General features: G+C 39.1%; 4 protein-coding genes and 4 non-coding genes across 9 annotated transcripts in view; 6 read left to right on the top strand and 2 right to left on the bottom strand.

The window, feature by feature from the left end:
* The window catches only part of supt6h (SPT6 homolog, histone chaperone and transcription elongation factor), a 13,893-nt gene extending 3,669 nt beyond the window's left edge, over positions 1-10,224 (top strand). The window contains exons 9-37 of the mRNA XM_025065838.1: positions 3-57; positions 148-237; positions 326-468; positions 571-716; positions 828-935; positions 1,342-1,622; positions 1,717-1,871; positions 2,111-2,303; positions 2,442-2,581; positions 2,712-2,829; positions 2,937-3,013; positions 3,115-3,250; positions 3,361-3,498; positions 3,671-3,838; positions 3,924-4,051; positions 4,163-4,370; positions 4,467-4,614; positions 4,723-4,865; positions 4,952-5,092; positions 5,251-5,446; positions 5,579-5,724; positions 6,109-6,201; positions 6,289-6,402; positions 6,518-6,642; positions 6,956-7,068; positions 7,157-7,234; positions 7,318-7,493; positions 7,764-8,032; positions 8,639-10,224. Coding sequence (XP_024921606.1) covers positions 3-57; positions 148-237; positions 326-468; positions 571-716; positions 828-935; positions 1,342-1,622; positions 1,717-1,871; positions 2,111-2,303; positions 2,442-2,581; positions 2,712-2,829; positions 2,937-3,013; positions 3,115-3,250; positions 3,361-3,498; positions 3,671-3,838; positions 3,924-4,051; positions 4,163-4,370; positions 4,467-4,614; positions 4,723-4,865; positions 4,952-5,092; positions 5,251-5,446; positions 5,579-5,724; positions 6,109-6,201; positions 6,289-6,402; positions 6,518-6,642; positions 6,956-7,068; positions 7,157-7,234; positions 7,318-7,493; positions 7,764-8,032; positions 8,639-8,831 — 4,219 coding nt within the window. The 3' untranslated portion in view covers positions 8,832-10,224. The remainder of the gene's footprint in view (positions 1-2; positions 58-147; positions 238-325; positions 469-570; positions 717-827; positions 936-1,341; positions 1,623-1,716; positions 1,872-2,110; positions 2,304-2,441; positions 2,582-2,711; positions 2,830-2,936; positions 3,014-3,114; positions 3,251-3,360; positions 3,499-3,670; positions 3,839-3,923; positions 4,052-4,162; positions 4,371-4,466; positions 4,615-4,722; positions 4,866-4,951; positions 5,093-5,250; positions 5,447-5,578; positions 5,725-6,108; positions 6,202-6,288; positions 6,403-6,517; positions 6,643-6,955; positions 7,069-7,156; positions 7,235-7,317; positions 7,494-7,763; positions 8,033-8,638) is intronic.
* A 433-nt stretch (positions 10,225-10,657) lies between these two features.
* LOC103395000 (ras-related protein Rab-34-like) lies at positions 10,658-14,584 on the bottom strand. Of its 2 annotated transcripts, none has more exons than XM_025065535.1 (10): positions 14,407-14,584; positions 13,917-14,073; positions 13,589-13,680; positions 13,347-13,412; positions 13,109-13,210; positions 12,623-12,687; positions 12,461-12,512; positions 12,274-12,355; positions 11,502-11,592; positions 10,658-11,378 (listed from the first exon to the last, which is right to left on the bottom strand). In XM_025065535.1, exons 2-10 carry the CDS (start codon positions 13,962-13,964, stop codon positions 11,221-11,223), a joined length of 756 nt encoding a protein of 251 aa, XP_024921303.1. In that variant the 5' UTR covers positions 13,965-14,073; positions 14,407-14,584; the 3' UTR covers positions 10,658-11,220. The 2 variants fall into 2 exon arrangements, with proteins under 2 accessions (XP_024921303.1, XP_024921304.1); XM_025065536.1 differs by lacking the exon at positions 14,407-14,584 and having other exon boundaries at positions 10,658-11,134; positions 11,271-11,378; positions 13,917-13,994.
* Positions 14,585-16,043: 1,459 nt separating this feature from the next.
* LOC112488671 (small nucleolar RNA SNORD49) lies at positions 16,044-16,115 on the top strand. Its single transcript, XR_003053012.1, has one exon. It is a non-coding gene; the product is annotated as a small nucleolar RNA SNORD49 (small nucleolar RNA).
* Positions 16,116-16,304: 189 nt separating this feature from the next.
* LOC112488675 (small nucleolar RNA SNORD65) lies at positions 16,305-16,378 on the top strand. The gene has a single exon (XR_003053016.1). It is a non-coding gene; the product is annotated as a small nucleolar RNA SNORD65 (small nucleolar RNA).
* A 360-nt stretch (positions 16,379-16,738) lies between these two features.
* On the top strand, positions 16,739-16,817 carry LOC112488672 (small nucleolar RNA SNORD49). Its single transcript, XR_003053013.1, has one exon. It is a non-coding gene; the product is annotated as a small nucleolar RNA SNORD49 (small nucleolar RNA).
* A 140-nt stretch (positions 16,818-16,957) lies between these two features.
* LOC112488674 (small nucleolar RNA SNORD65) lies at positions 16,958-17,030 on the top strand. The gene has a single exon (XR_003053015.1). It is a non-coding gene; the product is annotated as a small nucleolar RNA SNORD65 (small nucleolar RNA).
* A 3,443-nt stretch (positions 17,031-20,473) lies between these two features.
* LOC103394997 (calpain-1 catalytic subunit-like) lies at positions 20,474-26,321 on the top strand. The gene is made up of 21 exons (XM_008332524.2): positions 20,474-20,740; positions 20,831-20,918; positions 21,006-21,127; positions 21,220-21,353; positions 21,441-21,630; positions 21,729-21,803; positions 21,895-21,980; positions 22,117-22,188; positions 22,860-23,017; positions 23,109-23,260; positions 23,361-23,372; positions 23,461-23,663; positions 24,176-24,212; positions 24,287-24,349; positions 24,424-24,481; positions 24,611-24,666; positions 25,053-25,121; positions 25,368-25,446; positions 25,540-25,653; positions 25,909-25,961; positions 26,133-26,321. The coding sequence occupies exons 1-21, from the start codon at positions 20,507-20,509 to the stop codon at positions 26,157-26,159; spliced, it is 2,082 nt and encodes a 693-aa protein (XP_008330746.1). The 5' UTR covers positions 20,474-20,506; the 3' UTR covers positions 26,160-26,321.
* Positions 26,313-27,015, bottom strand: part of nsrp1 (nuclear speckle splicing regulatory protein 1) — a 3,481-nt gene continuing 2,778 nt past the window's right edge. Inside the window, exon 8 of the mRNA XM_025065687.1 lies at positions 26,313-27,013. Coding sequence (XP_024921455.1) covers positions 26,775-27,013 — 239 coding nt within the window. The 3' untranslated portion in view covers positions 26,313-26,774. The remainder of the gene's footprint in view (positions 27,014-27,015) is intronic.

The raw sequence follows: 27,015 nt of genomic DNA, 5'->3' as shown, positions 1-27,015 counted from the left end.
AGCACAATTGCAAAAATTAAAGAGGCCCTGAACTTCATGAGGAATCAACAATTTGAGGTACATTGTTAATTATTTATTACATTCTATCCTTTTGCTTTTACAAAAACAAATGCAGTTTTATAATTTTTTCTCTTTCTTATTTAACAGGTCCCTTTCATAGCCTTTTATAGGAAAGAGTATGTAGAACCAGAGTTAAACATCAATGACCTGTGGAAGGTGTGGCAATGGGATGAAAAGGTAAAGGTTTTGAAATCTGTATCTTCTTCATTTTTGTAATGGACTGTGCCAACTAAATAACAAACACAATTTGTCCTCTATCCCTCAGTGGACTCAACTGAGGACCAGGAAACAGAACTTGACCCGTCTGTTTCAAAAGATGCAGTCCTACCAGTTTGAACAGATCTCTGCTGATCCTGACAAACCTTTGGCTGACGGCATCCGTCCTTTGGACACTGCTGATATGGAGAGGTATGTTTTCAATGCACTCGAAGAGTGTTTGTAACGTGATTTTTGATTGACATAGGTGATTATTAATGGTCTTTGCCTTTTTAAAAACATCACTTTCTACAGGTTAAAAGATGTGCAGACTCTAGAAGAGCTGGGTGATGTGTATAATCACTTCCTGCTTTACTATGGGCGTGATATCCCTAAAATGCAAAATGCTGCGAAGACCAACAAAAAGAAGCTTAAGAAGATTAAAGAGGTTTCAGAAGATGGTAAGATGGGTGTGACTGATTTATGAACTCATCTGATGATACTGTAATTTTGACACAAGCCTAGTGCGCTGTTAGGTGTAACAGTGTGCTCTATGATTGGCATTGGTCTAGGTGAAGAAGAGGAATTGGAGGTAGAGGAGGAAGAGGAACAGAAAGGACCTGACCTCAAGTTGGCATCTCGTAGAGATATGTACAGCATTTGTCAGAGTGTAGGACTTGGTGAGTCCCATGTTTTATTTTATTTTTTTGATGGATCAATGATGGATCTTAGTGTATTATTGCTTACTGTGTATATTTTCCCCGCAGTGTTCACATTCTTTGCACAGTGTTTATATTTCACCTGCAGTTTACACTGTTTTCCATTTTGATCATACTTAATTAAAAGTTGAAATATTCTTCATATGTCTATCTCAGTGGTTAATCTTTGTACTGGTAATTAACTGTGTCTTTATTGTGTAATACACAATAAAGTGCACCAAATCTACATACTAAAAAAAGGTGTGTAAGTCTCTTAGTAAGTACTAGAATTTTGAAACTATTTCTGCTGTTGTATATGTTCCCGCACCATATAACTCCCATGTGCTTCAACTGTTCATCTTGAACTTAACATGATTCTTTCTTGCAGATGGCTTGGCCAAAAAGTTTGGATTGACTCCAGAACAGTTTGGAGAAAATCTGAGAGACAGCTACCAGCGTCACGAGACTGAGCAGTTCCCTGCTGAGCCAGTGGAACTGGCCAAAGATTATGTGTGTAGCCAGTTCTCCACTCCTGAGGCTGTACTGGAAGGAACCAGGTACATGGTGGCCATGCAGATCGCCCGTGAACCGTTGGTTAGACACGTTCTCCGACAGACCTTCCAGGAAAGAGCTAAGATCAACATCAAGCCCACAAAGAAAGGCAAAAAGGTGGGTCACGGTTTGACTGCGGCAAACTCCTGTATAACTATGTTCATTTTGAGCCATTCTAACCAGATTTTGATCAATTGTTTTCTTTCTGTAGGAGGTAGATGAAGCTCATTATGCCTATTCCTTCAAGTACCTTAAGAACAAACCTGTGAAAGAGCTGAACGGAGATCAGTTTTTAAAGATGTGCCTGGCAGAGGATGAGGGGCTGCTTACCATTGACATCTGTATAGACCTCATAGGAGTCAAAGGGTAAATACTATATATGTAATACTGACCACCTACAAAGATAGTAAAATCTGTTTTTTGTGTTAGGTTGCCTAATGTGATTGGACCAAACACAGGACATGAATACAGGCAGAAATTCTATCACTTTTGAGACATTGAAAAACAAGATAGACTTTAACAAAAGGGTGTTCATAAATGCCCGAGATGTGACTGTCATTCTGGTAATTCTCTGCCTCTCCCTGTCTTTTTGCTTCTCTCCTCAGGTATGGGGACCAGACGTACTTTGATGAGATCAAGCAATTCTATTACAGGGATGAGTTCAGTCATCAGGTGCAGGAGTGGAACAAGCAAAGAACCTTAGCTATAGAGAGAGCTCTCACCCAATTCCTCTACCCTCAAATGGCTAAGGAGCTTAAGATCAAGCTTGTCACTGAGGCCAAAGATAGCATTACCAGGGTAATTTGTGATTTTACTATGCTGTATGCACTTCTATGTTGATGCATAAATGTAAAAGTATAACAGTATTGTTTTTATGGTTTATGCTGCATAATAATTTTTTTGAAAAGTCCTTCTGAATGATTTTTCTTCTTGCAGTCGTGCTGCCGTCGGTTGTACAATTGGCTTAAAGTGGCTCCTTACAGACCAGATCAACAAGTTGAGGAAGATGATGATCTGATGGATGAGAATCAGGGCAAAGGCATTAGAGTACTAGGTGTAGCCTATGCACCCAGCAGGTAAGGACCCCCCGTCCTCCTTTCTTTGGTGAACCAAATTTCAAATATAGAAAAGACACTGTTTTGTACATTTTACCTTCTTGTTTATTCTGAGAGATTGTTACACAAACTGTTTTCTTTGTTCTAACAGAGATACACCAGTATTCTGTGCTCTGATCAACGGGGAAGGAGAGGTGATCGACTTTTTGCGTCTACCTTACTTCATGAAAAGGAGAAATGCCTTCAGGGAGGATGAGCGAGAAAAGAAGGTAGAAGAGAACTTAACTGTGTTAAGTTTGGTGCCACACAAAAATATCCTTTTAGAACATTGTTCAACATGAAAAACACACATCATTCTTGTGTGTGACATTCCCAGGCTGCTGATATTGAAAATCTCAAGAAGTTTCTGTCCAGCAAAAAGCCTCATGTGGTTGCCGTTGCTGGAGAAAACAGGTAAGCAGTAGTTTAGCAGAAAAAAACTGTTTATTTGGAATTTAAGAAACAGGTATTTGAGAGTCAACGTGTAAATGATCAAATGTTCTGTCTAAACGCAGAGATGCGCAAATGATTATGGAGGACATCAAGAGGACCATCAGTGAACTTGAACAGGAGTCCTCTCTGCCTGCTGTTGGAGTGGAGCTTGTTGACAATGAATTGGCTACGCTGTATATGAACAGCAAGAAATCTGAGGTAAAAACTACAAAAACACACAGTCAATGTATATGGTATTTGACCTCAGCATTTCCTTGGCTAAATCCAAAGAAGTTTGGTGTATATGTGAACTTTTTGTTTGTCTTAAGGTGGATTTTAGGGATTACCCTCCCCTGCTACGACAGGCTGTGTCCATAGCCAGGAAGATCCAGGATCCCCTGGTGGAGTACGCTCAGGTGTGCGGCACGGATGAAGACATTCTGTGCCTGAAACTGCACCCTTTACAGGTGAGAGACAAACCAAAGACATGGCATCACTTTGTGTTGCCTCAATAACTACATACATCATATGTTTTTATAGTGTGCTTGTATAATCAAACCTCAGAGAGCTGGTAATGAAACCAAAATAACTGCACATCTACTGAATCTTTGTCCATCAACATTTCTTTTCTGTTCTCAGGAACATGTGGTTAAGGAAGATATGCTGTCTGCTCTCTACTGTGAATTCATCAACCGTGTCAATGAGGTTGGAGTGGACGTAAACAGAGCCATAGCCCATTCTCATACTCAGAGCCTGGTCCAGTACGTCTGTGGTTTGGGGCCAAGGAAAGGGTCCCACCTCCTTAAGGTCTGAACCTCCTCTGTTACTGTACATTCATCTGAGAGCCAGATCTTCAGACTCAACAACTGATGTGAAAATTGTCTTTATTTAGATTCTGAAGCAGAACAACACACGTCTGGAAAACAGGACTCAGCTGGTGACAATGTGTCACATGGGCCCAAAGGTTTTTATCAATTGCGCTGGTTTCATTAAGATTGATACTGCATCACTCGGAGACAGGTTGGTACAAAAGTACTGATTGTTTTTCATTATTGCCGCATCCACCAATCACACACAAAGCTTTAATTTTGAAATCTGAATTGTTTTGAATGTGTTTTCCCCCTTAAACAGCACAGACTCCTATATTGAAGTTCTGGATGGCTCTCGCGTCCACCCTGAGACATATGAGTGGGCTCGCAAGATGGCTGTGGATGCACTTGAGTATGATGAATCAGCAGAGGATGCTAATCCAGCCGGAGCTTTGGAGGAAATCTTGGAAAATCCAGAACGTCTCAAAGATCTGGACCTGGATGCCTTTGCTGAAGAGTTGGAGAGACAGGTTTGTACAAGCTAAATTGACTACAAGGAGCCAAAATAAACCAATGCTGTTAAACACACTTTAACCTCACAAACTTGTTTTGGTTTTGCTCTTTAGGGCTATGGTAACAAGGGAATTACTCTGTATGACATCCGTGCAGAGTTGAGCTGCAGGTACAAAGATCTGAGAGTTCCCTACAGAGTCCCCAACACTGAAGAGGTGTTTAATCTGCTCACCAAGGAAACGCCAGAGACATTTTATATTGGTACTGGTCACTGCACTAAATTACAGACAAGTAACATGGACTCGTTCGGAGGAAAAGCTGCACATTTCTCATTGATGACTATGCTGCTTATTCTTTCTTTTCTAACAGGTAAACTCATCACGAGCATTGTAACTGGTATTGCTCACCGGCGGCCACAGGGTGAAAGCTATGACCAGGCTATACGTAATGACAACACAGGTCTGTGGCAGTGTCCTTTCTGCCAACAGGACAACTTCCCTGAGCTCAGTGAGGTAATATACATATGATATTTAATTCAACTGTAATAAAGGCTACCAACTGATGCTCTGACCACTAAAACAACATTCCTCTTCTACAGGTGTGGAATCACTTTGACAGTGGTTCCTGTCCTGGTCAAGCCATTGGTGTGCGCTCCAGATTAGATAATGGTGTCCAGGGATTTATTCCTACCAAATTTCTCAGCGACAAAGTTGTTAAGCACCCTGAGGAAAGAGTCAAGGTTAGGGTGCTCCCGTAAATCTCATACTGTTTTAGACTTTGTTAATTATATCTTCAAATGTTACCTTTATGTTTTTTAAGGTGCTACTAGTTTTTTTTATTTGTTATGCCACCACACCTGTGTGAAACTGATTGTTCCTCCTCCATCTGTCACATCAGGTGGGCATGACCGTCCACTGCCGCATCATGAAAATAGACATCGAAAAATTCAGTGTGGACCTCACGTGTCGCACCTCAGACTTGATGGACAAGGCCAACGAGTGGAAGCTTCCGAAGGACAGTTACTATGACTTTGACACAGAGGCTGAAGACCAAAAACAGGAGGAGGAGCTCAAAAAGAAGCAACAGAGAACACGTCAGTAGAACTAAAATATTTCAAATGTGGTACTCGGTCGCTATGTGAAGAAATCTTTATCTTATTAAATATATACATATATACATACAAATGGGTATTAACATTTTATGTGCATCATCTGCTTGGTTGCAGCTTATATAAAGCGTGTGATTGCCCACCCCAACTTCCACAACATCAGTTTTAACCAGGCAGAGAAGATGATGGAAACTCTGGACCAGGGAGACTTGATCATCAGACCCAGCAGCAAAGGAGAGAACCATCTCACTGTCACATGGAAGGTACACAGTGAAGTGATGAACACACAGAAGAAATAATAATACAAATTTAAAGTATCAAGAGTAGTCATCAATTAATTTTGTATTTGATTAATCCACTGATTGTTTTCTTCCATGCAATTAAATGATTATGTTGAATATGTGGGAAGAAATGTAGAAATGTGAAATAGATGTCGAACAGTAACAGTCAGCTTACGCTTATTTTGAAACCAGCAAAAACAAGATCCACAAAAAGTATAAAAAATTAAAAACCTGTATATAAGCATCCGTGTGAAATACAACAGACAACATTTAGTGACAATGGAATTAATAAACGTAATCCATGTTCTAATCTTCAACCTTTAATGCAGAAGTACATTTTTGTCTAACTGTTGATGTTTTGCATAGGTGGGTGATGGTATTTACCAGCACGTTGATGTGAGAGAAGAAGGCAAAGAAAATGCCTTCAGTTTAGGACACACTCTCTGGATCAACAATGAGGTAAGAACATGTTTTTGATCTGCATTTCTGTTTGCCTCTGGGACAAAGCTGCAGCGGTGAAACCATCATGTACTGAACCTTCTGTAGGAATTTGAAGATCTGGATGAAATCATTGCTCGCTATATTCAGCCAATGGCATCGTTTGCCAGAGATCTGCTCGGGCACAAGTACTTCCAGGAGTGCAACGGGGGAAATAAGGAGGTGTTTATTGTCTTTTCTTTCTTACTGTAGGAAAGTTTACTTGTTGACTTCTTTTTAACTTTGCTCATTTCTACGACTATTGTTAGTCATAATATTTGTTCTCACTTCTTTAAAGAAAATGGAGGAGTTATTGATCAGAACAAAGAGGGAGAAGCCCACTTTTATTCCTTATTTTATTTCGGCTTGCAAGGAACTACCCGGAAAGTTCATTCTGGGCTACCAACCTCGTGGAAAACCAAGGTACAGTCAAGTGTTATGACTCCGTTTCATGCTTACTACCATTTCTGTTACTATTAAAAATAAACAGAATTATTTAATTTCCTAAAAACAACAATTTCCTGTAGTTTAATTTCTCTGAGCTGTGTTGATTTGCAGGAGTTGTAATGTACTCCACTGTCTCAGTGGGATATGTTACTTGTTTGAGTCATGTCCAAGTTGTCCTCTGTGTGTTGTTTTTCACACTCACGTTTTACTGAAACTGCCTGGTTTTTTTCTGACAGGAGATTTGTGTCTAGGATGAATGACGAGGATGTCACTTTTGTGTTTATTCTAGGGTTGAGTACGTGACCATTACACCAGATGGTTTCCGTTACCGCTCACAGATATTTTCTACAGTAAACGGACTGTTCCGCTGGTTCAAAGACCATTATCAAGAACCTGTACCTGGTGAATCACTTTGTAGATCACCTGTAGTTTATTGAATTACGGTTGTAATACTTTTAGATTTTTAACAAAGTATTCTCCCCATTCAAAGGTGTTACACCCAGCAACAGCAGCAGGACGAGGACACCGGCGTCCCTGAACGCCACACCAGCTAACATCAACATTGCAGGTGACTCTCACGTACACATCTACACCGAGCACAACACTCTGATTTGTTGGTGGCACTGACGTTCTCTGACTTCTTCTTCTTAGACTTGACACGAGCTGTGAATTCACTACCACGCAACGTGACGTCGCAGATGTTTAGTGCCATCGCTGCAGTAACGGGCCAGGGCCAGAATGCTAGCACCACACCTGCACAGTGGGGTTCAAGCCAGTATGGCTACAGTGGGAGCACAGGAGGAGGAGGCAGCTCCTCAGCTTATCATGTGAGTGGAGCTTCCTATGTTTCATTTAAGTTTTATTTTAAAATGGCTAAGTTACTTATTTGAAGCTAATGAATGAACGTGCTGTTGTGATATGTTTCCCAAACCTTTCTGTACTCAGGTAACATCCACTTAGGCTCAGGGTTAATAGTATTGTAGAAAGATCATATCATAAAGATGTGAATTCTACTTCCTAAGACCCACTGTAGGTTTTGTTTTTAATAATTCAGAGTCTGAAGCATTATCATTTTCTTTTCTATTTTGTCTCTGCAGGTGTTTGCCACCCCACAGCAGCCAATGGCAACCCCCATGATGACCCCCAGCTACTCCTACACCACACCCAGTCAACAAGCCCTGGGCACACCCCAGTATCCCAGCTCCACACCTCAGTCCTCCCACTCTCACACACACGCCCACCCGCACGTACCACACCACAGCCATCACGGCCATCACAGCAGTCACCACGGACACTCGTCTGGCACGCCGTCATCAACCTCGTCCAGAGGACGAACACCGCAGCAGCAACAGCAACAGCAGCCAAAGTAAGTGCAGGACCAAAGTGTACCACAAAGTGTGACAAAACTTCATCCTCTTTTCCTTCATTACTCTGGATACAACCCAGAGATTAGGTGTTCCTTTACGACTGCCGTCATTTCCCAAGTCATAGACTGAAATGCTCATTTGATATTAAGGATTTCAAAGTGTGCCAAAACATCCCTTCACTATTAAACTAGCAATTCAGCAACCTGAATTGTAAATACAAAGCAAAACTTCTTTTTTTAATTAGAACTCACCGCCCAACTATGATGCAGAATTCTAGTCAGAACAGACAATATTTTCTATCCTTTTACCGTCTAATTCTGCGGCCTCTGGTCCTTCCCTGTCCATTTCGAATGTTTTTGGGGTTGCAACACAATCAGGATCCGTTTGAATCATCTCTACATGCCGATATGCCTTGCAATTATGCCAATAGATTGACTAATTTGATATTTTTAGTTATTTTTAGTAAACCAGATGTGTGTTCAATTAAAAACTATGTACCGATTTTACTATTTTAGTGACAACTTTTCTGCCACAAGATGGTGCCATTATCTCTTTTTGTACCCACCGTGAACTAACACCTCCCACTCTTCCCTCCATCCCCACAGGCCCAGTGGCAGCAGTTCCTCTGCAGTCGACTGGGGCAAGATGGCGGAGCAGTGGCTGAAGGAGAAAGAAGCAGAGGGTAGGAAAAAAACCCAGAGGATGACTCCGCGACCGTCCCCCAGCCCTATGATAGAGAGCACACCCATGTCCATCGCCGGAGACGCCACACCTCTGCTGGACGAAATGGACCGATAGGACCAGGATGTGGGTGAGGGGCACTGCCAGAACCCCCCTCACTTTCTTATCCACTGTACTGCTGCTGTTTCATCTGGATAACCCTTCACCCACAGCCTCATAACCATCCAGCTCTATTTGAGTCATTTCACCTTCTGATCTCGTAGCTACAGTTTGACAGTGTGATGTCCTGCTCTCAGGGCATCTCATCCAGAAAGGGCGGTTGCTCCAGCTGCGTAGTATTTTGTATAAGCAAAAACAAATCACTGTATTTATCACGAAGAAAAGGCAGCATAGTGTTAACGAAAGAAAAACAATTCTAATACTAAGTGTCTTTACTATCTTTATTTTTGCAGTTGGTTTTAATTTGATTCCTCGCTGAGGGACACAGTTACAGTTTACACAATTCATGGATTCAATTCATTTATTGCCTGGAATCAGGAGAAATAAAGACTGTCGTTGTTTTTTGTTTCTGTTTGAAACGTGATAGCTTCTGCTCTACACGTCTGACAGCGCAGACACATTTGTGACAACACACACACACACACAGAGACACAGAACATGAGGGTACAGGCTGATTTCATCAACTATCTTTCTGTTTCATGCCTGTTGTATCCACCACGTGCTGTATTATGATGATCTGATGTATTCTGTAAAATAGCCTGTATTGTATTGATGACTTTTCTTTTGAGTTAAATATACTTGGTGGACACCTAACATGTGCCACACCGGAATGAACTCTGGTCTTTTTTGTTTGACTTGATGAGCATGTACGCGAACCTGATGCAGATAAAACGAGCGAGCGTTGTATAGCTGTTCATTTTAACGAAGAATACGTGTCGATACTCGTTTTCCGAAGCAGTCTTCAATGCTTGCAGTTATTTTTAGTAGCTCTTCTGGTTTGATGTTTGCCTCAAAGGTGTGAGTGTCAGCAGTCTGAGACCAAGCCTCTCTGGTCCGGTATATACTGCAAACTTAAGTTCGCGTCCATTTTCTTGAACATTTAGCAGAAGACCCATACTAATCAGACTCCCTCCATTTGTCTATACCCCTAAGTGTCTCATATCGTCGCCTGCATGATGATTTCCGGTCGAGTGAAACTATAAAATCTTTTGTGAATGTCCTGCGTCCGTGGTAGGCCGCTGGATCCTTCTTGAAGTTTGCCGTGAACCGTGTTATTTCTGCTGTGTCGCAGAACAAAAGAGCTCTTCGTTCTGCATTCTGAAACTGTGTCGCAGTTCCAGAATGTACATATATAAATATCGCCTCAATATTGTTTTCTTCTTGTTTTCTGAGTTACTTGCCACGACTCTTGCCACATTAAGGTGTCACATCTTAGTCAGTGACAGGGGACCCGTGATGTTTTGTTTTTTCTACCAGTGATCCCTTTAATAAAAATGTTGGTATTAAACCTGGAAGTTGTGTTTGTGTTCATTTGTGTGACAAATGCACAATGGACACAGGTATTAGAGCCTCAGAATGTAATTTCATTGACTTTTCTTTTGCTTTTTATTTACAGCATTTTTGAGCATTATTGGTTTTTTTGCTTTTTTACAGAAGACAATGTATATTCACCTTCTTGTCATGTTAAACAGAGCAAATAACCCTGAACACTGATTTGGTAAAATAGGTGTGAAAACTCACATCATACTACATTAGATACAACCCAGCCTTTGTCCCTAAATCAGAAAATAATAAGAAATAGAATAATATTTATGTGCAGTACAACACAAGTGGTAACATATGGAGGCTCAAAAATGATTTCCTTCTTTCCGCTGCCAGGAAATCCATTTGGCTCGTCTTTTAGTTGTTGACTCTTTTCCCCCGAAAACAAAAACAATGGCGCCTTTGTGAAGATCATGAGAATCTTGTCTAAAGTGTTGTGGTCATGGGAGCCGGCGTACGCACCACATTAGCAGCAAGGTCACATGACAGGAGTCGAGTGAGGAAAACAAAAATGGTCACTTTATTCACTGGACGGGGAAAATACTCACAGTTGTCTTTAAACAAATGTAGTAAAATGACAAATCTAAAGAAGAAAAAGTCATAATTTTAGGATTTAGTCTTGAGGTTCTGACCAACTTCACAAATGTTAAACCTACAGACAGAGTGATCATATCTACGGGTGACAATAATCCAATATTTTTGCAGTTTATGGAGCAAATGTCTTTGTTTGTGCTCAGTTCTTGGAGTCTGTGATGATCAGACTGAAGTCACGTCGTCATCTTAACGGTTCCGTCTGCAGCTTCGGCCCTTTTCTCTTCAGCAGCAGTTGGATTTCCTCCTGCCTGGATGACTGTTGCCCTCAGTGTTGTCTGTGATTCCTGTGCTCGACACAAATACAAAACAAACAGAATTATTTCATTCGTCTGGCTTTCCCCAATTCAATTCCAATTCGAATATCCCAGAATTATATGCTACAATGACAGAACAAAAATACACAAACGGTAGATGACTCACTGATGATGTCCTGTGCTTTCCTCAAACCGGTCTTCTCAATCTCAGACAAAATAGTAGCCTCAAATGTCAGGGAGGCCACACGGAAGAAGAAATCCCTGATACCGTCCCCTGGAACGGTCGTAACATGAAGGTCATAATGAATTATATTAAAATATATATATACACATAACCTCTATATAGTTTAAAAATCATAAAAGCACAATTGCAGCAGGTTGTAAGTCCGCCTACCACCTGACTTTGCAGACACAGCCCAGTATTCTGCTCTGATTTCCTCTGAGAGTCTGATGGCTTCCTCCTCGATCTGAGCCAACTGCTCAGGAGACTGAGGAGAGAGAAGAGGAAGATATTTTTGGATGATGAAACCTAGTTCTGTCACGTAAACACACGTGTGCTGTCGATGTGCTGAGTCACACAGCCTTTTGTGACATTCAAGTGAATTTCTTTGAATTTTTTAGTCCGACCACAGACCACCTTCCTCTGCCTCACTGGGCAGATACCGAGAGGGAAACCCAGCTGTTTACAAGTCAGTTGAACAGAATGTTCCCATGTAAACTGGTGACTTTAGGCAGACATTAACTCTAATGACGCAGCCTGAGTGACTTTAAACGTCCTCGGGTTGAATGTGGAGTATTTTAAAGAAGAAGAACTTTCTTCTATCTTTCTTGCTCTCCTTGAGCAAAAACAAAGACATAACTATCACAGTCACTGACGTGTGTCACATGGTTTCTCTGCATGACTTTTCTGTGATGTCGTTTGAGCTGTTGTCAATATGTGATGTATATATGGATTTATGTCTGGAGTAGTAGACATTCAAATTAGAGTTGTTTATTTATTCATGACACTAAGTCATAGACATAAACAACATGACCTGGCCATCACCTAATCAAAACACACATTAGAATCATTAGGAGAAAACACAGTAGGGTCACATGCAGCAAGATCTCACATTTAATTTGATCACATTTTGTGTGTTTTTATAATTGTATCTGTCATTTTATCTCACACTTAAATCCTTCTTGGTACCAACTAGGAAGAGTAAAACACTGGACGGGTCATTGTCCTGCATAGCGTCCTCTAACCACTGCCTACACACACACACACACACACACAAAGAGACAGAGGAAGTCAGGAAAAAAAGTCAGTTAGAGTTCTTGAAATTTGAAATTTGACAGAGAAATCCCGAGTCTTACCTGGCATGGGTCAGTGAGGTCACACTGCTCAGGTCAAACACCACCATGATGGCTGGAGAAATGCATAGAGAGAGAAAACTCAATACTGTGACAAGGTTTCAAACCTGAGAAGATGAAAAAAAAAATACTGAGAAAAAAAAGTAGAAGCGGAGCGGCTCTCACCTTGTGCTCCTCTGTAATAAGTGGAAGCGATGCATTTGAATCGTTCCTGACCTGCTGTGTCCCACCTGAAAGACGACAAACTCTAATGTCAATGTACAATTTATGAAAATATCCTAAAGATCTAAAGCAGAAAAACGTATATATTATGGAAAAATGTATAGACATAAACCACACTGTAGAAAAGTGATTAGGGATCTTGCCTTACAGCACAAAAATCATCGGTTTGATCCCTTTTCAAGTACTCATCTTTACTCCCACACTCCAAAAACATGCAGTGTCGGGTTATTTTTTTTAATTATCTTAACTCCATAACCATCTTCTGCCCAAACAGAGGACAGATGGTCACAGGAAGTGCTTCAAGAAAAGAAATGTTTCGATCCCTTTGATTGGATTTTTTTTTTCTTTCTGGATCAAAGTTTATTTCAAAACATCAATTCAAATATAAAACAAAACATAAAGAAGAAAGTATAGCCTATAAATACTTACAACTGCAGACTGAAGGGAACGCCCAACACTTCAAAACGCTCCATCTCAAAGTCCACGCCTATCGTCGCTTTGTAGTTCTTATCAAAATCACCTTTACAAAAACTGACAGCAATGAGAAAAATAAGCGTAAATGAAAGTGAACCCGCAGTAAACACTTTTATTTTGTAGTTTCTATTTCTAAAGGTTTACACATTGATGTGGACACACTGTTCAAATCAGGTTAAAAATGACATGTCACCTGTTAATAAGACATGTTTTTCCAACAGAAACGTCTCCCACCACAATGACTTTGGCGATATTAAAGCTGGGAGGAGGAAACAACACAGGAAGTTGTATTACATTGACTGAGTGTCAGATGTATATTAATACTAAACAATAATCTTATGCCAGTACAATGGAGAGCCATCTCATCGACAGATGCAAGCTTTAAAAACATATATGTAGAGATCAATGATGTAGTGTGTTGTACTGTTATCTTACTTCACTGTGTCTGCTCTATGCACCTGACAGAACTCTTCCACCTGTGGATGGAAGCTGCCCTTGGTGTGCAACGCTGCAGCTGGACTGAAGCACTAGAGAAAGAAAGGAGTCATAGAGGAATACTGGTGAAGTCCAGTGTGGCCATGTTTGATATTTTTATAAAAATACTTTGAAAAAATCAATTCGCCATTAAATAAACGTTGATATTTTTATAAAAATACTTTGAAATCAGATTCAGTAAATCAATTCGCCATTAAATAAACAGCTGTGACATTAGATTACCTAAAATACACACAGTTAGATGCACTGACACAGTGTGTACACTGACCTTTGGGAGATTAGTAATATTCCGGTCCTTCTTCACAGGTCGCAACATGCTATCATAGAGGATCTCACACACACACAAACACACTCAGTTCTTCTCTCGGGTCTTTTACCGATTAGACATTTATGATTAAGAATCATAAATGTCTGTTGTTTTTTTTCTGCAACAGAGAACATTTAACATTAGAGTGGACGTTTATATATGCCTTGTTCCTTTCCTGTTCATTTCTATCCTTTCAGAATTTAACATAAAAAATCACATTTATCAGCCCACATCGATGACAACCAAAGGTCACAGTCATTACACTCAATTATTGTTTATATATTGTTTATATCTCCTGTCAACCAAACGGAGTCAGTATATGATTCATTAAATATAAGCTAGAAAACACTGAGCTAAAAAAAGTAAGCCAAGGTTTAAAAACCGTGCGTTAAATTATGACCACTTCATTAACATCCGTAAAATAGCAATACAATTTTACCTTACGTTTTACCTTATGATCCAGAATGTTTAAAAAAATGAAGAATTAGAAGTCAGACGTCCACGTCTAAAAATATGATGTTAATGAAGAGAAAAGTTTCCACTCAATAACGCTTCGTTTCAAGACCAGCACACAGAGAGATATCTTAAACCAACCGTTTAACGGTAAAACAGCGACACGTTGTGGTCACAGACTATTATCAATCTATTTTTTTTGTTCAGATTTTCATCAGGCTTAAAACTGGTGTCGTCCAAAGCTCAGCAATGTACAATTGCAGTAAAAAAAGAGTTAAAAACAAAACAAGATGCGAAATACACAGAAAGTGCTCGTAGTCCTCATTATTATCTTAATTATCATAATTAAAGTAGTAGTAGTATTAGTAGGAAAGGAAAGCAAAGTGAACTACCTGTCATTGTGACACAGATCACCACTGCACACAACCCCTGCAGCACACACTTTTGTGCAACAGAAAGGCCAAATCAAAAGCTGTCTGTGTAAGTTCCAAAAACTAGTTACATCGAGGGCAAAGTAGTTTTTAAAAGACGTTTCACCTCTCATCCAAGAGGTGAAGGGAACTCCCAAGGGATTAATAAAGTGCTATCTGTCTATCTCTGTATCTTTCTATCTAGTAGTACTAATAGTAGTAGTAGTATAGTAATAGTAGTAGTAGTAACTGTAATGTACTATTTATCACGTGATGTATGTTACTCATCGGTAGTATGAAATTATTTTATACATACAAGATACAATATGCAATGCAGTAGGAAACACATTACATATTTTATGTGGTTAATATCGTAAAGAAAACCGAAGGAAAGCGTCAATGCATGAGAAAAGAAATAGGTCAAAAAGGCAAAATGTCATTCTGTATATTCTATATATTCGTTGAAAAAAGCGCCTGCTAAATCTAATGTAATGTATTGTAATGTTTACTGGAAGCTGCAGTTTATCTTCCGTGACTATAGGTGGTGTTTTAAGTTGCAGAATATCGGTTCATCATGTGACGCAGACGTTATGACGTGTAACTCCAGCGACTGCGGGTTTAATATAAAAAGAGGCCGAACACGCTTCCTCTCTCTTTTTGCAGCGAGGTTGTGTTCCTGCTGAGGTCTATGCTTTGAAACATCCCTCGTTAATTGTTGTTATACAACTTTAAACAACACAGCGAAACGTTAGCTAGACACAAGTGCACGTAAAGTTTGTGTGATTAGCGTGGATCTGCTTAGGTTAGAATGTGTCCTAAGGAAAGGCCCCAAGAAGCCACGTGGCCCGAGACCGATCCGCCAAGAAAAAAACGACATGGGTGAGTTTTATTTTTTACATCAATAGTATTTTCCTGTAATTAAATGAACACCCCATATTCATGATTGATGTCGCTTGCCAATAAATGAATCTTTAAATTGTTTTCTCGGTACGCTAAGATTATTAGAGGTACAATTGTATAATTGTACACTTAATTACTACAGATGTCCAGAAATGTACCCGTCTTTAAACAGTTTCAATGAGAATAAATTCCTTTCAAACATTTGTCGCTTGTCCATAGGTGGACCATGCACCCATTTAAATGAGCTTTCACCGGGGCCACCTGACCTCCCCTCAGGCCCTAAGGTGAGTAGGATTTTCTACTTTTTTTTTATTTTTGTTTATCTGTCTGTGATGAAAACTGTGAATAGGAAGTGCCGTCTGATGCGATAACTGACGATGTTTCTCGATCACTGTTCTGAGCCTTAATTGGTTTAGTATTGTTTGTTATATAAGAAAACAAGAACTCTAATTGTGCGATCTCTACAAACAGGTCTGAATCACCACAATGAAGAAGGCCAGGCACACTGCTCATCATTGCCCTGCTGACACATTCACTACAGGTGAGATTCCTTTAGCGTGTCATTTCGATGTGCACCGCCAGGCAGCAGTGATGAAACCTAAACTGAAATAGCTGGAATTACCGTCAGATTGTTCAGTGGTGATCATTGGTTTTCTGAGCATGCAGGAGTTGCTTTTCTGAATTGCTGTTCATGTGCTACCAGAGTTTATAGTTTCGATTTTAATTCACCAGATTGACACAATTTCAGAGGCAGCTTAAAAAAAAACAAGGTGGCAATGACTGACCTGGTGGGGCAGCGACTTCAACCTGTCATCACATCCTTGTGTAAGTAACAATTGCTGTAACTCTGAATACATGGTTAGTTTGCAAACATTGGATGGTGTTATTTATGCTTAAAATGTGAAATCTTGAATTTTATTTCCCTTGCTTTTGTTAAAGTGCTGTTGGTTCTGCTATCTTTAAAATGCTGTCCTTTGTGTAGTAAAATGCTGATCTGGTAAAAACTTTTACAATGAAATAATCAATGATGAGAACCTGGAATATGAAGTGCCGTCAGATGCGACAACTGATGATAATGTTCTAATCCTCTTTTCTGAGACCCTACAATTTATTTTTGAAAAAATGAAGTTAATACCACACATCCTCATTACAGATTGGAGTTCTTTCCTGCAACTGTCACTGTGGTCACAAGCCAACAGGTATGGCCGCCTTGATGCTATATAATGCCCCTTAATTATGTTGTGATGAAACCTAAACTGAAATAGCTGGAATTACCGGCAGATTGTTCAGTGGTGAAAACAGTTTTCTGAATGTTAAGATTGAAGAGTCAACCTCTTGATATAAACAGAAGCATTTTTTTAGAGCTCTTTCTTTGTCCTTTAGAACTGGATCCACATGACTCCTACTCTGGCCCAGATCTGAAGGTTGTGTTGATGACAACAACTAACCTGAAAAATAAAATCTTATAAAATGAATGTCTTGCATTTGCTTTTAATTAAAAAAAAAAAAAAGTCCCATATTTGTCCTACAATGGGGAAATTCAGTGTAAGTCTTTGCAACCCACGCATCCAGCCAGATGAGGCGCTGTTGCCTGTGGTTCCTCTGGTGCTTAAACCTTGCATTGAAAAACTTGTCTTGTAATCATGTGGTCAAGATGCCATCATTCAGGATAATGTAGTGTTAAATGTGAGGTTGATCTCTGGCTCCAGTGTTGAGTACCTGGGCATTGACTGTCTTACATAGGGTCACTGGAACAGTTATCAGAACTACATTGGTGTTTTAAAATGAACTGCTTTTCATGGCACTGATTTGGATGTGTGTAAAGTTAAATGTTTAGCCTTTAGTACACAATCACTGTCCAGTTGCCTATTAAACACTAATGAAACGGCTGTGTAGTTGAAGTTGACATTCACAGGTCACTGTCAGAACTCACATCGTGGCCATGAAAGATGGCTGACTGAATACATATTCAATACTGATGTCTCCTGAAACCTGACTCCTGTTTCCTGTGACCAATGGGCTTGTTCACTGTTTAAGGTTGCTGTGTTTTAAGTTACTACAGTGAATTAGTAAGGAATGTTGGTGTCACATGTTCAGGGTTTCCAGAAGGCTGTCTTGTTTTAAAATGGTTATACATTTTCTACTGATCACTAGATACTTGATTAAGTTATGACAAGGACTAGAATGGTCTTACAGGTGTCCTGGCACACCACTGTGTGAATAGAGTTTGTTATGCCACATCCTCCTGTACTCCACCTCCCTCCATATAAATGATGACATGGTTCAACAGCTTTCTGCTGCAAATGGAATGGAAGAAAGGTTTTTCATGGCTGGATTTCACAAACATAAATGCAATCAGACTCAAATGCAATGTTAAGATGTGTCCAATGCTGATGAATAACAAATGACTTTAAAACCTCTGCTTTCCTGACGTGTCTTTAAGTTGTGTGTAATATGAGTAGTTTGAGAACGCCTAAGGCTTTGCGTGAAGCAAATATTTTTCCACCCTATGTAGCCGAACCGTGTTATTTACCTGCACTGTCATCCTCTGCTTCTGTCTACACTGGAATGTCACAGTGCTACTAGTTCTAACTAGTTTAACAGCGTAACATACAATTTTCTAAAGAAATGCAGTATTTCCAGCCAATAGTGATCTCTGTACGTTCCTGTTGAGATAAGACTAAAAAGAATCTGATGGGCTTATTTTGTTGAGATTAAAATTAGCCATGAATTTAAAAATTGTTGGCTTAAAATGGCTTGATGGAAATGTTTTACCGAATATGCCTTTTATTTTTTAATCAAACCTTTTATATGATGTTTAAAGTGAACATTGAGTTTTAAAAATATTTTTGAAAAGCATAAACCCATCTGACAACTGCAGAGTTGTATGAAGTACTTTCTAAACGATCTAAAAAATAAGATGAACTTTTTACATACACTTTAAACCAATATCATATTTATGAATTCTTGTGTTCACAGTAAAGATGTATGACAAACTCCACTGGTATTGTTGTTCATGTGCAGTTACCACCAATAAGCAGTTACCACTTGTAGAGTCTGGTTTGACCAGTGAGAATGTGTATAGTTTCTTTCATCATATGACAAATGTAAATTGCTGTGTTCACATCAAGTGTTACCCAGTTCTCTTTCTTTACTAGACTTCACATTTCAGTCAGTTCTATTTAATACTGCAGAGAGGTATGGACGGTTAAATTGCTCATGTTGAAACAGGCTCTTGCATGAACAGGTTTTTCTCTACGACCCACCTTACATTAAAGAGAAATTCTGAAGGTGGGGGAGAACAGTCCGAGACTGTCTGCGATGAAATAACAACCTGTAGCAACAGCAGTAAAAATGACAAAGTCACATTAAATGCTGCCCTTGCCCTTTGATGGTTGTTATTGCCTCTAGTTTTCCTGTGATCCCTAAAAAGTGTTGCTTTAAAAATCACTTTCTGTTTTCTCATTGCATGTTTTCTTCCTCACCTGTAAAATTCTCAATGCACTGATGCATCTCTATACCATTGTCTCCCACCTCAGTGACTTAATCTATCTATCGATCAGTTGATCGGTCAGTTGGTCTATCTGTCTCTCTGTCTATATATATTATATCTATATATACCAATAATATGCTTTCAAAGTCAACCATTCTTCCTCAGGTGGCCTTTAGCAGACACTGGTGTGAATGTATTGTCTTCTCTCAGAGTCCGGTTCTGCCCAGGGCTAAAAGTCTGTTTTCACACTGTAATTGTTTGCCTGAGCAAAGTTATTTAGTGGTAAAATATTAAAACCTTCTTTTAATATTTAAAAACTGTTTTTCACAGTGTTGGGCTCAATCTTATTCAGCTTCTTAATGGCACTTGTTTGTCTGGTTTTTGGCACTGACTTTTTCTTTAGAATTCTGCTTGTCGCAGTCCTTCTCTGATAAGTGCAGCTCAAATTTCGACCTAGTTGTCAACTGAAAGATAAACCCATTCTTTTGTTTTCTTTCAGAGCCCTTTTTGTCTAGAAACACTATTGTGGCTAGCTTTTTTAAAGGTAGGTCTTGATTGTGTGCGTGACAGTTCTCACTTGGTGTGGTACAGGCTGATCTAATCCTTCTCTGCCATTTTTAATGTAAAGAGCTGTCAGGTTTATTCTAACATATATGACGACAAAGTAATAACACAAAAGACATCTTGATTTTTTTACTTGCAAGGGGAGAGTGCAGCTTACTCTTCTGGCAGCTTCCTCATCAACTCTGAGTAGCCACACCCTTCCTCTGCACTTTTATTGAGTTTATAAAAGTAAGAAGGTGGGTGTGAATGGGATGTGGCTGTATCTGGTAATATCAGTCTTGAGCACACTAGATTATAATATGAGAAGCAAACAGTTTCTTAAAGTGACTGTACAGCATGAAGCAATGATAATAAATTAAGTTCTTCCAACAAGAGCACAGAACACCAACTATCTTCATGCTGTGTACTTGTTAAAGAATAAACAGAGAATAAAAAAAAACCCATCAAACTTGTGCTTTCATTCTTGAATATTCTTTGGGTGAAATGTACCTTTTTTGTGTGATACTTCTTCTCATAGCGGATGTGTGTCAACACAGTCTGCTGCCCCTCCTTTGCTCTCAAAGCCACAAGGCAAAAGTAACTTTGCATGTCCAACAGGTTTTGTAAAAAACATTTTGAACTGTCTTTTACAAATCCTTTGTGGGAGGGTCTGGATCCAGCCTATATTAAGGAAGCTGCAGGTTTGTCAGTTCCTCACTTCAGTTCTGTCACTGTCAAGTTTTCTTGCCAACATGTCTGAGAAAAACACCGGTGTTGTCAACCTGCGTTACCGGGATGGCTCTGAGGGGAGTCTCTTTAATCCTGTCAAGTTCAACAACCAGGACTACACACAACTGAAAAACAACCACCTCGAGAGGAACTGCTTGTTTGTGGACAGCACCTTTCCGCCCAACGGCTGCTCTCTCGGAGACTTGCCCTACCTGGATAACTGGGAGGAGGACCATTTGAAATGGCTTCGCCCAGCTGTAAATACAGTTTTTTTTTCTCCATGCATTACATAAATATTTATCCATATGCATTATTTGGTTACATTCTTATAATTTTGGGTTCTCCAGGAAATTATGAAACTGCAAAACATCACTGAAGAGTTGACATTCTGCAAGGAAGGCGCTTCACGCTTTAACGTTTGTCAAGGCTACATCAGTAAGCAAGAACTTCTTATCCAACTCTTTGAAAGTATAAACAAGTGAAATTCTGTGTTTGAGTATTTGTATACATCCATCTCAACAGATAATTCCTGGTTTTTGGCTGCACTTTCCTCATTGACCTTCAATCAAACCATGATGAACCAGGTTGTGCCCACGAACCAGTCTTTCCTGGACTATGATTATGCAGGAATATTTCACTTCAGGGTAAATATATAATATTGCAGTAAAGTATTAAAAAAATGACATACTGTACACCCTTTGGTTACCTGACTAATTATACATCCTTTCTGTTTCAGTTTTGGAGGTTTGGCAAGTGGGTGGATGTCGTCATTGATGACTTCCTGCCAATGACGGACAACCATTTGCTCTCTGTGTTTAGCCAAGACGGACACGAGTTCTGGGCAGCTCTGCTGGAGAAAGCATATGCCAAGTATGAGTTATTAAAGTACCTGTACTAAGTATCAAACAATAGAATTAAGATGTCATGACGATTCACATCTTTCCCTGTTCCCTCCAGGGTGTGTGGCTCATATGCTGATATGAACTTTGGATCACCATCAGAAACCTGCAAAGACTTTTCTGGAGGAGTCAGCATGGAATATCTACTCGGTATGGGCCAATCTGAGGGCCATGACGAGCTTTGGGTCTCACTGAGCAGAGCCACAGACTCCATGTCACTGATCTGCTGTGGAACTCCGCAAGGAAAAGTAAAAACAAAAGACAGAAAATATTACAAAAGAAATATAATGTTAAGAAAAGAACACACCACGTTTTAATGATGTCTTTCTTCTCTTGTTTTCATAAGGACAAATTTGAAAAAACTGTCACCTCAAACGGCCTGGTGACCAAACATACCTACTCTGTTACGGCTGTGACTGAGGTATCACTGGTCTTCATTGAAAGAAATGATAACATATTTTGTTAGTGTTAAATAAATTGCTCTATGATACATTTTTTTATGTCCTTGTAAGGTAACGTACCTTGATGCCAAAGTCAGGCTGATTCGACTCTTCAACCCCTGGGGCTCACAGGAGTGGACTGGGAATTGGAGCGACAAGTAAGTAAATCACAATGACACACTACATTTTTTTTTTTTTTTTTTGCTGTTAGCATTTTGCTACTATATCTTTGCTAACTATCTTTGAGCAAGCTTTGTCTTTGTTCAGTGATTTAAGTTTTTCTTTTGTACTCAGGTCAGACTTGTGGGACAGTGTGAGTCCTGAAGATCAGCAGAAGCGTCTCAACCGCAGTGATGGAGAATTCTGGTAAATTGAATAGAATTATATGACACTTGGTGATGATAGCATGGTCATTTTTATTTCAAGATTTAAAAAACAAAGAACATGTAACTACTGTCCCTCCCAGGAGGTGGTGCTATTAACCTATTTTAAAACCATGTTCAATGAGTTGTGTTAATGGCTACAATATTAGATTATAAAATGCAATAAATAAAACTGTTTTTAAAAAAGCCTCACCTAGTTAAAATGTCAAATGCTTCTGTAATTAATTTGTCTGCTGTGAGGATATAACTTGTGGCTATAAGAGCAGTACTCCTTTAACAAATTCTGTGGCGGTTAGTGGATTAGATACATTGGATGTGAATCATGAATTAAAAATGTCACACAATTTTTGTACCAGTTTGAATATTACTCATACGACTTAGTTTTCTCCAAGGATAAGATAGAGTTCTGCCACCTACTGGTTGTACTTTCTAATAGCATGTCAGCCCCTATTGCTACCATTTTGTTTTTGTGACCCAACAAATTTGACCGAGAATATTCATTGTATGTAATTTGCTAGTTTCTTTTCAAACTGTATGTTTAAAGTTCATCTATTTTAACTTTGGTTGCACTGCCAATTTTCATGCTGATCTTTTTATCCATGTTGTTTTTTCTTGTCTTTTGTCCGTCTGATTGTGGTCGTTTTGGTCTGACAGGATGGAGTTGAAGGACTTTTGTCAGTTTTTTAATATTTTGTCCATTTCTTCTGAAAACCCCAATTTTATTGATGGTGACGTTAACTGTCAGTGGGAGTGCATGATCTATGAGGGCAGCTGGGTGGCAGGGAAGTCTGCAGGTGGTGCCATGCAAGGCAGTGAGTCATAATCCTAATTTTGTCAATATTTGCAAAGGTCAAAATGTTTGATAAGCACGCTCTCTTAATTTATTGAATCTTTTTCTTGTAGTCTCGTTTGAGACCAACCCTCAGTATCGTATCCAGGTGACTACCAGAGATGAACAGAAGCCAGGAGACAAAAACCTACTGATTTCTCTGATTCAAAAAGGTTCAAATCGCAAATATACACGTTACTACCCCATCGCAGTGACCATCGTCAAGGTCTGCCTTCTGATATTCTAAAGATTTGTTAACTTCTGACATTTTACAAAACTGACCACTTTCATAATAACTTGTTTCTCTCCGTTTTTACCTCCGGCAGGTTCCACCTGGGGTAAGGACCATTTAAATATCAAAGAGTTAGACTTTAAATTAATTTTATTCCATTTGAAAATACTTGTTCTCCTTTTTCTAACTTCTAGACCCCAGAGGGATGGTTGGAGCTCCCCTTCTTCTATCAAAATGAGTCGTTGAAAAAACACAACAATTACTTTATTAATAGAGAACTGGTTGAGTTGTACAGTGTGGAGCCCGGAGAGTATGTGATTGTTCACTACACCGAAGTGATTCACATGGCCGCAGACTTTGTTCTCACCATTCACACCAAAGATGAGGCTAAAATCAGGTAAACACGTTTACTGACATATTTCCACATTTGTTCTACAGTTCCACCTCTGTCACCTTTAACCAGAGTAGAAATTGTTTACTGTAACAATTTCAACCTCCACATCTTCTTCCAACTTCAGTCTTCTTTAATCAGTGCTCTTGAAAGTCTCCTTACTGTTCCAAGGACAGCGATCCTGTGGGCACAGACGTCAGATTTTGAGGAGCCACTCTCTCAGTCTCTGTCTCTGACCACTGCATCTTTGTCTTTTTTCTCGATTTTCTATTATCCCTCCAGCTTGACAATGCAATAAGAAGTATGGGAAGCAGGGCTTCTCAATAATGATTGACTGAACTGTTTAAGTGTCAGAACAATTTTTTTTATAATCATATCACTGTTGAAAAATGCACCAAAACTTCTTCATTTCAGTCTCATGCAAGTTTGTCATAACTGGCCAATCCTGTTTGTACGTATATACTGTTAATAAAGATACCTAGCTTTTTACGCTAATACTCTTGTTCTCTGATTTTTAGTGTCTGGGAGAAGAATTGCACACTCGAGAAACGATTGGTATGAGTAAAAAAAAAGTTTTTATTGTAAGTGAGAGAGAGAGAGAGAGAGATACTACTCTTTATGTCTTTCAGACTTCCGCCGTGTCCACTGATGACGAGGACTTTAATGCCTTGTTCAAACGCTATGCTGATCAGGTGTGTTTTTTCTCCTCTTACTTCGAGTCCTGACATAAATGTAAACAGTTTGACATTTTTCTATCTGTTCCCAGAACGGTGAGCTTGATAAAGTCCAGCTTCAGAAGATTCTCAATGAAAACTTCCCTCACGGTCAGTTGAGTATATTTATGCCATCTCAATTGTGTAAAAAATCCAAACCTCACACATTTTGGATAACGTGACAATAATAGAATGTGTTTCTGTAATTTCATAACTATTCCGTGTTGTTTGGATCCACAGGGAGCATGGACGGCTTTAGCTTGGATGTTTGCAGGAGCATGAGCGCACTGGTGGACGTATCCTCTAACACAGTGGTTCTCAAACTGTGGTACACGGGGAAAAATCATATTTTCGCATTTACATTTTCAATTGAATAAATCTGAAACATACCGTGCACAATTAATACAACATTTAAACATAAACATCTCTTTAAACATTTCTAAACATCTCTCCTGTGGTGAAAGCTAATAGGGAAGGCCTATGCTGCTATATTCTAATGTCATCATGGTGGTACTCAGAGATCAAGGTTTTCTCAGGTGGTACAGAGTAGAAAAAGTTTGAGAACCACTGTTCTAACAAACAAATCTCATTTTAATTCACATCCAATGGAATGAAAATGAAATCAGAACATTGTTTGACTTGTTTTATCCTGCTGATGAATCTTCCTTAAACATATATAAAGGATGATGGCAAAATGACAGTGACGATCACCGAATTCCACGCTCTCTGGAAAAAGATGTTGGAGTATAAGGTAATGTTGGGGAAATAGGGTTAATGAGAAAAACATTATTTAGTTACATAGTTGAGCACTTCTCTGTTTTTGCAAACATTATTTGTGCATTTAAATGCAAGACAAAAAAGGCATTTGTTGCCTTTACTTTGTCTCATTCCTGTTAAACCAATATTTCAGCATAAACTCTCAGCTACAATTTTTTTATATTAGTTTCATATCATAACCGTTGTTTTAATTTCAAATTGATGATACTCTCTTCTGCAGAAAATGTTCCACAGTCAGGATTTGAGCAACAATGGCACCCTCTCTGAATATGAGCTCAAAATTGCTATTCAGTCTGCAGGTAACGTAATATCTGTATTTGAATCAAAATAAAAATATAAGTGAGGAGTCATTTATCATACTTAAAATTGTAACATTCTTCTGTCTTCACTAGGGATTGATGTGGACAGCTCAGCTGTGAAGAGGCTGATGTATCGATATTCAGACAAAAACACAACCTGCCTTAGGGACTTCATTATCCTCATGATCCGCCTGGAAAAGACAAAAAGTGAGAGATGTGATGTTGATTAGCAACATTTTATGTACACACTTCAAAAAACATCTTTTTTGTGTAGAGATTGAAGTACACATGACCAAGTAAGTCAGTAAATGCAAACGTATCTCACCTGATCCCACCATATTTGGTTGATACAAATTGGTCTGATCCAAAGTTAATTCTGGTTTACTGGAGCAAAGTGAACAAATTGCAGTTCCTGGTTCGTCCACTGTCAAAATACTAATAAAGTATTTTTACCCCTTACAGGTTATTTCAACAAAAAAGAAAAGGATGGAAAAATTGAATTGAACTTGTCAGAGGTAAGGCAATTATTGATCAAATACTTTTTTTAAGTTAAAAACAGAAACGGTGAAAATACTCAAGGTTTTTATTTGTGTTAATTTTCAATTAACACAATAACACAGATACTGTGTGTTAGTGTATTAGCATTGATAACACAATTAACACAGATACATTTTAACTTCTTTCAGTGGACTCAGATGTCGATGAACAGTTGAACCATTTAACATTGGACAGCTCAACTCTGCAAAGCTTCAAGCATTGCTGAATCAGGTTAATCTTTAAAAAAATGGAGGAATGGAATAAATGTTGTTAACCTACAAACTGTGGTGTTTGAGCAATAAATAAACGATACACAGACAACTGTGTACTGGAGTTGAGTGGTTTCATTTTATTTTGTCTCCTTCCAAAACAATCATACATCCTAATCAATCTCCATCATCACAAGTTATATTCTGTATGTTACAACAACACATTTGCGCAGAAAAATTAATTCTTAGAACCATATTATTATTATTACAATTTTATTCCTGATTAAATGAATACTATCCAATCCTCTTTGTGTACTAAAACATGAAAAAGCCCCAGTAGTTCCTAGATGACAGTTATTAAAACAGAAGAATACTGAAAACCTCAAGTCACTGTTATGTACATTGATCTATAGCTGAAAATCTACCAAATGAATATGAATCCAGAGCAGATGAGAAGTTTGAATTGCAGGCAGTAAAGAAAGCAACTCTTAAGGTGAATTTTTTTTGGGAACATGAAATATTAGCTTTATCTAAAGAGGAACCAGGGTTGTATTTAGCCACGTCTTGTATGCAGGACAGTATTCAGTCCTCTTCCTTCTCGATGTAGCTCTTATTTGTTACACGTGTCATCTGTCTGGCCAAGTACCTTTCTCTGGCTGAGCTTACAGTCTGGTCTGTGCTGCGTTTTGCAAATTTATTCACTTTTACCTCCTGTCCCGGATCTTGGGCTTGTTCTATGTCTTGTTTTTCTACATCTTTGCTAGTCCCTGCCTCAGCCTTCTCTGCCTCCTTCTTTTCTTCTTCCTGTTGTATATCCTCCTGC

Source organism: Cynoglossus semilaevis, chromosome 19 (assembly GCF_000523025.1).
Source record: "Cynoglossus semilaevis isolate Cse_v1.0 chromosome 19, Cse_v1.0, whole genome shotgun sequence".
NCBI classification, from domain to species: domain Eukaryota; kingdom Metazoa; phylum Chordata; class Actinopteri; order Pleuronectiformes; family Cynoglossidae; genus Cynoglossus; species Cynoglossus semilaevis.
Note: the sequence above shows the minus strand (reverse complement) of the source record. Positions and strands in the feature narration are given on the sequence as shown.

Excerpts from the sequence above, each read along its gene's own strand:
- LOC103395000 (XM_025065536.1), bottom strand. The coding sequence starts at position 13,964 with ATGTTGCGACCTGTGAAGAAGGACCGGAATATTACTAATCTCCCAAAG. Across the intron at positions 12,688-13,108 it reads GTTCCCTTCAGTCTGCAGTT|GTGGGACACAGCAGGTCAGG; the intron begins GTAAGTATTTAT and ends GTCGTCTTTCAG. Across the intron at positions 11,379-11,501 it reads GGCTGTGTCTGCAAAGTCAG|GGGACGGTATCAGGGATTTC; the intron begins GTGGTAGGCGGA and ends CGACCGTTCCAG.
- LOC103394997 (XM_008332524.2), top strand. The coding sequence starts at position 20,507 with ATGTCTGAGAAAAACACCGGTGTTGTCAACCTGCGTTACCGGGATGGC. Across the intron at positions 20,919-21,005 it reads CGTTTGTCAAGGCTACATCA|ATAATTCCTGGTTTTTGGCT; the intron begins GTAAGCAAGAAC and ends CCATCTCAACAG. Across the intron at positions 23,018-23,108 it reads AGGTGGTGCCATGCAAGGCA|TCTCGTTTGAGACCAACCCT; the intron begins GTGAGTCATAAT and ends TTTTTCTTGTAG.